The following is a 13,938-nucleotide window of genomic DNA, read 5'->3' as shown; positions in this document are numbered from 1 at the left end:
GGGGTAGAAGTTTTGAAATGCAAGAGATCTGTTGCCTGCTATCTCAGGATGAAGCTCACCTCTTATGCATGATCAAGCCGTGGAGTGCAATTAAAATTGTGCTTAGCTTATCGAATGCATTCCTGATTGCCACAAATTCAGTAAAAACTGGCTGCAAATTAACAAAACACAGATGAAGGAACAAGTAAAAGAAAGAATGCAGTTGTAGGAAGACAAGGCCTAGCTTGTAAGGAAGGAGAATAGATCAAAGAAAGAAAGATGAAATTAACTCATTAAACACATTTATTGAGCTGTTAACAATAACCAAACACAATGTATGACTTTTGGAAAACAAGAAACAGCAATGGATCAATCTAATCTTGGCAAATACTAGTAGAGATATATGACAAAGAGGAACAATAATTCCATTTTTTAATAGTCTGTGGTGATATATATATATGTGTGTGTGTGTGTGTGTGTGTGTGTGTGTGTATATATATACACACACACACATACACAATGTGTATCTCTTCAATGTCTGTCTTTTTTTTCTTTTTAAATAGTTGAGTAAACAGAAGAATCATAAATCTAGAAATGTGTCCTTGGCCAACTTTATCCTGGCTCACCTGTTAACAGCACTCTTAAAGGATCTTAGGACACTATCCAAGATTACTTGATGCAAAGAGCAAAGTCCACTTGATGCTGTCAGAGCTGTGTTTTCTCCTGTGTCTCAGAAGAATTTTGTATGTACAAAGACTGAAAAGTTTCATTGGGTAGATTTATTTGTTCCAGAAAACAGTATCAAAATTGTAATCAGGATAGTTGGTTATTTTCTTCTAAAATCTTTTATGAACGAACCTTTTGTTTCTGAAACTTGACTTCCCATCTTGGGTGCTCTGTGAGTGTGTTTGTATGTAGATATATTTGCATGTGTGTGTGCTTGTGCATGTGTTTGTAAGTGTGTGTAAGAGATGTACTCCTCTGCCAAGGTTTTGCAGACACTTTTCATCAAGGAAGGGCCAATCCAAAGAATGAATGAGGCTTGAAGGAGGGAAGGAGAGAGAAGAAAGAAGGGGGACATTTTAGGTTACATCAATTCACAGTCGTAGCATTTCACTGAGGTGGAATTCTTCTTGGCTTGGTTCCCTACTTGAGGAGCCATTCATTTACTGGAAAGAGAGAGAAAGAAACAAATGAAACAAAACAAACAACACAAAGCGACGCATAATTGGATGAATTTGCACACAAGTTGGGCAGCTTACTCCATAGGGGAAGGGACAGTTTTAAAATGTCTGTTTTCTTGTATGTATCCCAACTATCCTCTCCACCTTCTTATGAACCTCTGGGCCTGAGATATCTAATAGTATTGTCATTAGCTACATGTGGCTAATATATATCTAAATTAATTAAAACTATTAGTTGCATTGTCATACTAGCCACACTTCAAATGTTCGATAGCCACATGTGGCCAGTAGCTACCATATTGGACAAGGCAGACACAGAACATTTTCATTGTGTCAAGAAGCTATAGTGGATGGTGTTGCTTTAGACCAGAGGTGGGAAAATGACAGCCTGCAAGCCAAATCCAGCTGTGGACTGCTTTTGTGAATACAGTTTTATTAGAACACAGTCACACCCATTTATTTACATGTTGTCTATGGCTGCTTTTACATTACAACATTAGAGTACAGCAGAGCACAAAGACTATCTGGACCTTTGCAGAAAAAGTTAGCTGATCCCACTCTTAGACTATAAGTTCTGTAGGGATAGGGTCATGCCTTTCTTCATCACCTAGCTAAGTGCCTGGCACATAATAAGTGAGCATGAAAGTCGCTCAGTCGTATCTGACTCTTTGCTATCCCATGGACTGTATAGTCCATGGAATTCTCCAGGCCAAAATACTGGAGTGGGTTGTCATCCCTTCTCCAGGGGATCTTACCAACCCAGGGATCAAACCCATGTCTCCCATATTGCAGGCAGATTCTTTACCAGCTGAGCCACCAGGGAAGCCTGGCACATAATAGGTGCATAATAAATAGATGTTGAATAAAAAATGTTTCAATGAATGAATAAGTTGAGTACTTCTGGGTTGAAAGAAACAGAAATTATAGTTTAAGTACTCTGGATATGTCTGAAAGAGAGAGAAAATTAAAGAAATTTGGGAGAAGTTGGAACGACACGGTGGAGGCTAGTAGTGGTGGATGCTTCAAAAAGTTGTTTGGTAACATCTACAGTACCCATATTCAAGTAACACATTATCATTACAAAGGACTTCCCTATCCTGCCTGTCATTTTCTCCTCACAACAAATCATGATGTAGATGGTATAGAGACTGTCATAGGAGCCAGGGCTAGAGAGGTAAATGATTTGGCTTGTTAGTGTCAGAACCAGGCCTGGAACTCTTGTGTCCTATCTCCTGGTCGAGGACATCTCCATGACTCATCTCCACTTTCCTTTCCATATTGTGGGTTTACAACAATGATCAATAGGTACTTAGTGTGTAGAAGGGAAGAGAGTGGGTTGGAGGTGGACTAGGGGGTTACAGAAGGTGGGAGGGAACTTGAATACCCCCACCTCCTTTAGTAGGAATTCTAATCACTTCTAGACACAAAGCACTGGAAAAAGATGTGTTCACCATAGAAAACCCTAAAGATTCTACCAGAAAATTACTAGAGCTAATCAATGAATATAATAAAGTTGCAGGATATAAAATGAACACACAGAAATCCCTTGCATTCCTATACTGCAATAATGAGAAAACAGAAAGAGAAATTAAGGAAACAATACCATTCACCATTGCAACAAAAAGAAGAAAATACTTAGGAATATATCTACCTAAAGAAACAAAAGACTTATATATAGAAAACTATAAAACACTGATAAAAGAAATCAAAGAGGACACAAACAGATGGAGAAATATACCGTGTTCATGGATTGGAAGAATTAATATAGTGAAAATGAGTATACTACCCAAAGCAATTGATAGATTCAATGCAATCCCTATCAAGCTACCAATGGTACTTTTCACAGAACTAGAACTAATCATTTCACAATTTGTATGGAAGTATAAGAAACCTCAAATAGCCAAAGCAATCTTGAGAAAGAAGAATGGAACTGGAGGAATCAACCTGCCTGACTTCAGGCTCTACTACAAAGCCACAGTCATCAAGACAGCATGGTACTGGCACAAAGATAGAAATATAGATCAATGGAACAAAATTGAAAGCCCAGAGATAAACCCACGCACCTATGGACACCTTATCTTCGACAAAGGAGGCAAGAATATACAATGGCGAAAAGACAATCTCTTTAACAAGTGGTGCTGGGAAAACTGGTCAACCACTTGTAAAAGAATGAAACTAGAACACTTCCTAACACCATACACAAAAATAAACTCAAAATGGATTAAAGATCTAAACGTAAGACCAGAAACTATAAAACTCCTAGAGGAAAACATAGGCAAAACACTCTCCGACATAAATCACAGCAGGATCCTCCATGACCCACCTCCCAGAATATTGGAAATAAAAGCAAAAATAAACAAATGGGACCTAATTAAAATTAAAAGCTTTTGCACAACAAAGGAAACTATAAGCAAGGTGAAAAGACAGCCTTCAAATGGGAGAAAATAATAGCAAACGAAGCAACAGACAAACAATTAATCTCAAACATATACAAGCAACTCCTGCAGCTGAATTCCAGAAAAATAAACGACCCAATCAAAAAATGGGCCAAAGAACTAAGCAGACATTTCTCCAAAGAAGACATACAGATGGCTAACAAACACATGAAAAGATGCTCAACATCACTCATTATCAGAGAAATGCAAATCAAAACCACAATGAGGTACCATTTCACACCAGTCAGAATGGCTGCTATCCAAAAGTCTACAAGCAATAAATGCTGGAGAGGGTGTGGAGAAAAGAGAACCCTCTTACACTGTTGGTGGGAATGCAAACTAGTACAGCCACTATGGAGAACAGTGTGGAGATTCCTTAAAAAACTGGGAATAGAACTGCCATATGACCCAGCAATCCCACTGCTGGGCATACACTCCGAGAAACCAGACTTGAAAGAGATGTGCGTACCCCAATGTTCATTGCAGCACTGTTTACAATAGCTAGGACATGGAAGCAACCTAGATGTCCATCAGCAGACGAATGGATAAGGAAGCTGTGGTACATATACACAATGGAATATTACTCAGCCATTAAAAAAAAATACATTTGAATCGGTTCTATTGAGGTGGATGAAACTGGAGCCCATTATACAGAGTGAAGTAAGCCAGAAAGAAAAACACCAATACAGTATACTAATGCATATATATGGAATTTGAAAGATGGTAACGATAACCCTATATGCGAGACAGAATAAGAGACACAGATGCATTGAACAGTCTTATGGACTCTGAGGGAGAAGGTGAGGGTGGACGTTCTGGGACAATAGCATTGAAACATGTATATTATCATATGTGAAACAGAACACCATACCATGTTCGATGCATGAGACAAATGCTCAGGACTGGGGCAATGGGATAAACCCAGAGGGATGGGATGGGGAGCGGGGTCCAGGAAGGGGAACACATGTAGACCCATGGCTGATTCATGTCAATATATGGCAAAAGCTCCTACAATATTGTAAAGTAATTAGCCCCCAACTAAAATAAATAAATTTATTAAAAAAATATATAATAAAATAAAAATAAAATAGAAAAGCACCATGAAAATATCACTTATAATCATGATTTCTATAAAGAGAGATAGTTCAAAACCTTTCAGAGTAGGTTTAAGTAAGAAGACTAGAATGACTTGTGTCTACTGCCCTCTGTACCTACCTCTATACTGAAGCTTCTGGGCCCGGTTGTTTGGACAGTCCTTCCCCTGTAAACTGAAGTTGATGTTGGTGCGGATGCAGCGGTTGTTGAGTGACTGGACAGGCCTAAAATTGTCACTCATGCTCAGAAAGATCTGAGATGGTTGATTCTGGCTGAGCAGGCGTAAGGAATGCATCTGAGGAGAGAGAAACAGCTGTGAGATCCATCCATCCTCTTACATGTAGTAGGGAAGAAGTAAGACTACATAGACCATGGCTAGCCTGGGCAGTGACAGCTATGTGGGAAAGTGTACATGAGCCTTGCACAGACCCTGATTCATGGGTTCAGTGGGTACAACCCACTGATACCTCCATGCATGGAGAGAGACTTACTTTAAGCTCACTTGTTTCTGGTGTTCCTCTGGACAAGTCAGTGATTATTTTCTGCCCTATGACACACTGTCAAAGGAGGAAACCCAACGGGTGTTCTCCAGAGACTCTTCTCACTCTCACACCCTGAAGTTGAGTCATTAAGGGAATTTTTTTCTGACATGAGTATTATCAAAACTATAGTGACTGGTCCAGGAGTCAAAGCTAAACTAAGCTGGATTAATAAGTTATTTTTCTGTGACTATCAGGACAAAGAGCTGGACTAAAATGTTTTCAGCCGTGTTCCAACCAGGACTGTGAAACTAAGGAAAACTCTCTAGCATAGAGGAGGATGAACCATGGTGCAGGAGGGAGCAGGAGAGTGCAGAGAGAAAGAGTTTCTGCAGTTCTGATTCCAGTGAATTGTTGACATCAATTTCTGATCTTAAATTCCATAAGATGACCCAGGATGTCATGAGTAAATCCTTTTTCTAAGTTCAAGCTATTCAAAGGGTTTGCTTGTCACTAAAAAATCCCAATAAATACAGATAGCATCAGGCACTTCGAATTGTTCAAAGAGTTGTCAGGTTGTGAATACAGGTCCTATAAAGAAGTTTTGTTTTGCTTCCTTTGCTTGTGTTTCCTCTGAGCTTTTATAGACCCTCACAACCACAGGATAGACTCATTTAATTTATCCCATCATTATAAAGAAGAGAATTCACTTCAGAGAAGTGGGGCCCACAAACTTAGGAGTACATAATGATCCATTAACAAAGCTGACCTCAGAAGCCAGATTTCCTGATTCCCATACAGTTCTGAGAAATGCTAGCTAGCCTAAGGAATATTGTATTGTGGGAAGCTCTAAAAAATCCTACATTCAAATATGTTTATGAAATGCTACACATCATATTGCCTCCTCTTGGAGATAGATATATATTATCATTCTAAAGGCCCTGAGAAGTCTCCCAGCAATGAAATTGATTTAGCTCTTTTTAGGTACAGCTTTTTCAAACATATTTGACAATATCATCCATTTTGCTCATCTGCTTTTTGAACACTAGAGTTGGTAGAGTACACTTTGGGAACTAACCGACTCCTTTCTCATTCAGGCAGATAGGGCGCATCTATAATTATTTCAAGCTCAGTCTTTCCAGATGCTAATTCCTTAAACATAGGTGTGATGAGCTGAATTGTGTACCCCCCAGATGCAAATGTTAGAGTCGTAACCCTCAGTACCTCAGAACATGACCTCATTGGGAAATAGGGTCCTTATGTTGTTCAATTGCTCAGTTATGTCCAAATATTCACGACCCCATGGACTGCAACATACCAGACTTCTCTGTTCTTTACCACCTCTCAGAGGCTGCTCAAATTCTTGTCCATTGAGTTGGTGATGCCATTCAACCATCTCATCCTCTGTTGTCCCCTTCTCCTCCTGCCTTCAAACTTTCCCAGCATCAGGGTCTGTTCCAATGAGTCAGTTCTTTGTATCAGGTGGCCAAAGTATTGGAGTTTCAACTTCAGCATCAATCCTTCTAACGAATATTCAGGATTGATTTCCTTTAGGATTGACTGGTTTGGTCTCCTTGCAGTATAAGGGACTCTCAAGAGTCTTCTTAAACACCACAGTTCAGAAGCATCAATTCTTCGGCATTCAGCCTTATTTATGGTCCAGCTCTCACATCCATGCTGACTACTGGAAGAACCATAGCTTTGACTATATGGTCCTTTGTCAGCAAAGTAATATCTCTGCTTTTTGATATGCTGTCTAGATTTGCCACAGCTTTTCTCCCAAGGAACAAGTGTCTTTTAATTTCACATGTGCAGTCATCATCTGCAGTGATTTTGAAGCCCAAGAATATAAAGTCTTTCACTGTTTCCATTGTTTCCCCATGAAGTGATGGGATGAGATGCCATGATCTTTGTTTTTTTAAATTTTGAGGATCATTATAGATGCAATTAAATGAGGTTATTCAAGTGGGCCTTAATCTAATATGACTAACTAGGGTAAGCCCTAATCAGTCAAATGGGAATTTGACTGATGTTCTTATTAAGGGGAATTTGGACAAAGAGACACAGCTATTGGGAGAATGCCATGTAAAGATAAAGGAAGATTGAGGTGATGCTTCTATAAGCTAAGGATTACCAAAGCTTTCCAGAAAACCACCAGAAACCAGGGGAGAAGCATAGAACAATTTCCTCCTTACTTTATCCGAAGGAAACGTCTCTGCAGACAGCATGATCTTGGACTTAGAGCTTCCAGAACTGTGAAGTAATATGTTTCCGTTTAAGCCACCAAATTCACAGTATTTTGTTAAAGCAGGCCAAGCAAATAAATACAATAAGCACTCCAAAAACCCAGCCAGTCTTCACATCATCTTCCCCATTAGCTAAAAGACCACAGAGAAACTCACCTGCATCCTGGTTATATAGACAGGTTTGTTCATTATTATCCAGTTTGCTGTCTCATAACAGGGTGGGATAGTCATGGACCCATCATAAGTAATGAAACTAGAGGTCTCTGGATATAGTTCCTCTATATTAAGTCCTTGTAGTAAATATGCATCATCTAAAGAAAAAATAAGATTTAAGAATTAGGTTTCTTGAGAAAGTGTTGGTTATTACTGATAATATTTTTTTTGTCCTTTTCAGATTCCAGAAGACTGTCAGGGTAGGCTGCAGGAACAAACAGTACCCCAAATATAATCATTTTAAACAAAAAAAAAATGTTTATTTTTTGCTCCAGTACTAGTCATGGCAATACGGAGCCACCAAAATGTTTTAGGCAGAGGAATAGCATAAGATTTGCACTTAATAATGCTTCTTCTGATGGTGGCTTGGCCATACAATATGAAGTTGAATGTATTGAATAAGAAAATGAAGCATCTGGCACATCTTTATTAAAGGTTAATGTGATTTGTTTAAGCAAGCTTGCACTTGAACCATATTGGGTACTCTAGCATGCTGCTATTATTATATTTTATTTTATTAAGGGTGGTGGGGAGGAGGGACTGAAGGAAACTATAGAATGAGGAGTATTCCAGGCATGGTTCTAGAGTAAAGAAAAATAACATTAAGGTTTTTCTGACATTATAATCAGCCTCTGTGTTGCATCCACATTTGAGGGCAGGGCTGGGTGTGTGTGTCTGCGTGTGTGTGTGTGTGTTGGGGTAGAGAGGGAAGGCCAGAAGCAAGAGACTATGTTTATGGATTTAACCCATGTAGAAGGGTAACAATCTTCTTCCAAAACACTGTTGTGCTGATATCCCAGATTCTGCTTCTGTGTAGATTTTTTTAAAAGACTTTCCAAAGTTAGTCTGAAATTAAATTAAGCTGTTTTTTTCCATTGTCAGTCTGGTTTATTGAGAGTGTGTTATAAGATTTGCTCAGACATATGAAATCCAAACTTTCAAAGAAAATAGAAGCTCACTAGGCTATTACCATCCACTGCATGGGTCCCACACAGGAGCTAGAGTTCATTTGAGTAAACAAGCTATGTTGCTTATGTACCCTGTGTTGCATTCACCTTGAAGATAATTTTATTTAGTATTATATTGACCTTCCTCTTACCTCCCAAGAAGCTAGATTTGAGCAAAACACACCTAGGGATAATAGAGAAACACATGTTATTAAGCACCTTGTTTATACCAGTCTTTGTCCAGGCAGCTGACTCATTACCTTATTTAACCCTCATCTCAACTCTCTCAATATCAGTATTAGTATTCTCTTTTTCTTGATGAGGAAATTACCTCAGAGAGGTTAAGAAACTTGCCTGAAGTTATACAGTAAATATATGGTAGAGCTGGGAGCCGAGGTCTGCTTAGTTCTATATCTCTTCACCAGAACATATTAAGTCCTGTAAGTATAGTGTAGTAGTATAGTCTTATATAGTATAGCTTTTACTAGCATGTTGGCTTCCAAAATTCACAGTCTTTTGGGCAATATTCTCCTGTTTCCTTCTTTTATGGATTAGAGGCATTGATTTTCTCAACTGGCTCAACAGAATGATTTTGCACAATTCCTTTTTTCTCCCTAGTCATCTAATGTATGTTCAAGTCAAGCAAATGGACAGTGTGTCTACTGGCTGCCATTTTGTGGTGATTTTACCCCATGATTCCATGCTAACTCTTGCCTCTTTATACCTCTTGAACCAATTGATGAGACAGATATGCAAGAGCCTCTTCCAGGGTAGAATTTAAAAACTATCTTTTTTTAAAAAAATTTTATTATTATTATTATTATTATTTTTTAGTTGGGGGCTAATTACTTTACAATATTGTAATAGTTTTTGCCATACAGTGACATGAATCAGCCATGGGTTTACATGAGTTCCCCTTCCTGGACCCCCCACCCACCTCCCTCCCCATCCCATCCCTCTGGGTCATCCCATTGCCCTGGGCCTGAGCCCTTGTCTCATGCATCGAACATGGAATGGTGTTCTGTTTCACATATGATAATATACATGTTTCAATGCTATTCTCCCAGAACGTCCCACCCTCACCTTCTCCCTCAGAGTCCATAAAATTGTTCTATGCATCTGTGTCTCTTATTCTGTCTCGCATAAAGGGTTATCGTTACCATCTTTCAAATTCCATATATAAGGAAGCTGTGGTACATATACACAATGGAATATTACTCAGCCATTAAAAAAAATACATTTGAATTGGTTCTACTGAGATGGATGAAACTGGAGCCCATTATACAGAGTGAAGTAAGCCAGAAAGAAAAACAACAATACAGTATACTAATGCATATATATGGAATTTGAAAGATGGTAAAAACTATCTTTAGAAATGATTTACAATGTTAAATCATGGGGATCTGAGCTGTTTTTTAAAAAATGAGGATATGTCTACCTCTCTTCTCTATTTATTCTCTGCCATGTTCTCACCCAGGTTTAAATGCTATCTGGATCCAAGTACTTCCACGTTTATATCTGTAGTTATCTCTCCTGAAATCCACACTCCTATATACAGCTGCCTACTCTATACTTCTTCTTTGAGACCCATCTTGAGCTTAACATATTTGAAACTTCTGATTCCCTTCTCACCCATGAATATGTTTCATCTAAGCAAATGGAGTGATCCTTTTGTCAGGAGATCATGTCACTCTCTGCTCAGTCTTAGATTGCCCTTCATTATGAAACGTCTCCAAAGGAAAGACTAATGGGGAAGATTGACCCCATCTAGTGCCAATCTTTATGTCTCCTCTGGTTTCAGTATGTGTCCAATAATGGTGATGCCACTGTCTTCCTTTGAATGACAGTGATTTCCACCAGTAGTCCCATGCCGAAGGAGAAGCAGGCTTAAGATGGTATGAGCCTGAACTTTCAAATTTCCCACAAGTTCTGTGCTTAGTTTATGACCCTTCCAAAGTGGAAACATTGGCAAAAAGCAAAGAGAAGTCTCTTCAGACTGAACTGAATTTGGGATTAAGAGAAGAACAAGTTGAGAAGCTTCGTGTAATGTGAGAGTATTAGCATTACAACTAGTTTTAAGACCTCGGAGCTAAGCGTTCCTTGCCCCTTAGGGAGACAATAGGAAAGAAAGAGCCTAGGAACATCCCTGGGAGGACCTATGCTGAAAATCCTTGCTATTCCACTATGGATGAGTAAACTATTGTTCAGGAAATGTTCATTCCCTTCCCAGCCCCAAATCCATGGGAGCATTTTGATGTTGGCCTTGGCTATGTGACTTGCTTTGAACAGTGAACAGTGGATAGAAGTGACAGTATGCGAGTTTCAAGACTAGGCCTTAAGCAACATCACACATTTCTGATCTCCGCCATGAGAAGTACTTGATCCTAGACAAAAGAAAACCATGTAATCTGACCTTATCTGACCTGCAGATTTACAGAGTCACTCCAACAATCCACAGATGCAGCAGTGAGAAATCAATGTCTATTGTTGAATGCTTGTTCATTATGGAGAATTTGCTGACTAATAGAGCCACTCACTAAATATGTATCATTGACAGAGGGCTTCACTTCTTAGAGCTTTGCTTTCCTCATCTGTAAACCGAGATAGCTATTAATACCTATTTTGGGAATAGAACTATGTGAGCACCAGGTGAGGTGCTGCATGTGAAGCTCTAGCAGAGAGCCTGGAGTATGGAAAATGCTTAGCTAGCATTACTTCCATGTTCCTGATGTTGAAGCAGTTAGCCGAGTGTGTACACATCTGAGTGAGTGTGGCAGATTGAAGCTATAAGTCTAATTCTGGGTAGCAGCAGAAGAATGGGTTGGTTGTGAGGGTTGTCAGGGGCCAAGGTCAAGTGCTCCTGAGTATTGTGGTTGGATAGTAGCTGTGGGGATTCTTTTCTTTCTTGCTTGCTTAAAAGCATGAAAGCAGAGGACTCTGATAGGTGCCCTTGAGCCGGAGGTATCGTCTACCAGAGTTCATGGGAAAATGCCAGCATAACCTGCTGTCTCCTGCAGAGCCCCTGGAGGGACTTCCCAGGCTTATGTTTCCCACTCACTGGCTGTGTCCTCGGGCATGACTCCTGTTTCAGAAACTTCCTTGTTGCTCCCTTGTTTGGCCAAATTTCCACAGGCTGGCTGCCTCTAGGTGATTAGCTAGAAAGAAGGGTGTTGGCACTTTCCTGCTGAGAAAATCCATCCCTTTCAGCCACATGTCCTAGGCATTGCAGTGTCTAGGTCATTCTCATGTGTCCATGCAGAAGAAGAGCTGATGAAGGCAAATTTCCTGTCTTTGAACTCTTCAGAGGCCTTTAAATCCTCTCCTTGCATTTGTATATGCTGCTTGGAATGTCCTTTACTCTCTCCTCCCTTCCTTCTTTCCTTCCTTTTCCTCTCCTTCTTTCTCTCCCTTCTTTTTTCCCTCCCTCCCCCTTCCTCTACCTTCTTTCCTCTGTTCCTCCCTCCCTTTCTTTCCTTCTGTCTTTCCTCACCAAATGGTTGTTCATCTATTTAGTACTTATTTGAACAGCAATCCCTATTTAAAACTCTGCCATGAATTTTAGGCAGATTTTCTATGATCCCAAGAGTTCTGTTCTTATTTTTAATACATTGTGCTTATTACACAAAACTTTAAGAAACACCATTGTATGTCTGTCTCTCTGACTAGAGAGTGAGAGACCCATGGACGGGAAACATGTTCTATTGATCTCTCTATTCACTGGCACTCAGGATGATTTAATATTTGTAACATGAGTGAGTGAACAGATAAATGAAGGTTGTTGGTCTTAACATTGCTATCCACTTCAGTTATTGTCTAAGCCTGTCTTTCTCACTTCCTACAGACCCAGTGGAGGTGAATCAGCAGGAACACGTCACTTGAAGTGGATGAAGTTGAAGTTCTCGTCAGCCATAAAACTGCAGTTCATCACTGTTTCCAATAAGATCTGTCACCCTGGTTTTCCAGCTCCTATTTTCAACAGAATTGACACTTGTTCTTGTGAAAGGCCACCTTCCCATAGCAAAAACCCATATGACTGGTTTTATCTTTGGAAGCAGCCGCATCACTTAACATTAATCAGCTTAGAGCTGTGAGGTGGGGTGGGGTGTAAGTTTGACTAATGGTTGACGCAGCTGGCAATCTCTTAGATGGTGTGTTGGGGTTTAAAGTGTAATTTGATGGCTTTTCATGGTCTCTAAACTGCAAATTCAAGATTATTCGAAAGCATTTTATTTAATTTGTATGCTCTTTTAATAAAAAAAAAAGTTAAAAAACTAATAATCTTTTGAGCAGTTATAAAATGTATTTGCAACCGAACACAGAAATGTCTCCCTTTGCTGAGCAATCTAAGTTTGAGCTTAAAGAGGACTCTATGGGTACTTATGAGGAAGAGTGGGATGGTTTTGCAGATAATTCTTCTAGCTGATTCTCCAGGTTCATTCATTATCCCCAGCATACCCAAACTCTTCATATGTGGGTGCTGTGTGTGGAGGGCTTGTGTCTGGCCCATCTTTATATTCCAAGAGCCTCACCTGATGCTGTCATGAGGCAGGCATGAAAGAAATGTTTGCTGAATTGATGAATAATTGAACAAGAGGAGGGTTATCCACACTCTTCCTCCAGCAGTCCTAGGTGAGATCTGTAAGGCATTCACTTTGTCTTTCCACATTACCATCCATAGCAGTGTTCTCCACCAAGTGAGGACATGCCAAAGGGATGTGGGGTGTTAGAATGTTTGTGTACTGATTTTTACTTTTGCAAAAATCAGATTCAAAATCCTAGATTTAGAAGGACCTTAGAAACTGAATTTCAACTTCTTTACAAAGGAGGAAACAAAGTGAGGAAGCTCTTTGCTTAAGGACAAAATCCCACTTTCCTGCTCACTTCTAATTAGTTAAAAATTTTCCTGTATTATTTTCTTTAATTCCTTGGTGCATACTATTTCCATAACTTTCGCCAAGTCTTGCAACCTTTGGGATTGCTGCAAAAGACAGTGGCATCCTTTCCACTCTACTCTTTTCAACATTGCACCATTATCTCTTTTCTGCTTACAGATCCAGGGAATAAAACACTCTAAAAACACAAGGAAATTGGGCAGAATTCTATAGCTCATTGTGTCATACATGGACATGAAGAAAAATGCCACCTTGTCTCACCTGAAAGGGAGACCCAGTGAAACAGAGGGGGAGATGTGGTCCAGCTGAGGGCCTTGGAATGCGTTGAAGTTGGATCAAACCACTTGGTGAATGCTTTCTCAATCACATAATTGGCAAAGCCCCAAATGTGTCCAGCTGATATGGTAGAGTCTGTCAGCTAGTAGAGTCTCCCAGTTCATTATCAATCCATGGGATAATGATGACCAT

General features: G+C 39.6%; 1 protein-coding gene across 1 annotated transcript in view; it reads right to left on the bottom strand.

The window, feature by feature from the left end:
• Positions 1-264: 264 nt before the first annotated feature.
• The window catches only part of CA10 (carbonic anhydrase 10 (inactive)), an 859,345-nt gene continuing 845,671 nt past the window's right edge, over positions 265-13,938 (bottom strand). Inside the window, exons 7-9 of the mRNA XM_081576112.1 lie at positions 7,575-7,729; positions 4,814-4,988; positions 265-1,148 (exon numbers count right to left, since the gene is read on the bottom strand). Of these exons, the coding sequence (XP_081432238.1) occupies positions 1,126-1,148; positions 4,814-4,988; positions 7,575-7,729 (353 nt within the window). The 3' untranslated portion in view covers positions 265-1,125. The remainder of the gene's footprint in view (positions 1,149-4,813; positions 4,989-7,574; positions 7,730-13,938) is intronic.

This window comes from Giraffa tippelskirchi, chromosome 3 (assembly GCF_054371585.1).
Source record: "Giraffa tippelskirchi isolate mGirTip1 chromosome 3, T2T-mGirTip1v1.2.pri, whole genome shotgun sequence".
NCBI classification, from domain to species: Eukaryota; Metazoa; Chordata; class Mammalia; order Artiodactyla; family Giraffidae; genus Giraffa; species Giraffa tippelskirchi.
Note: the sequence above shows the minus strand (reverse complement) of the source record. Positions and strands in the feature narration are given on the sequence as shown.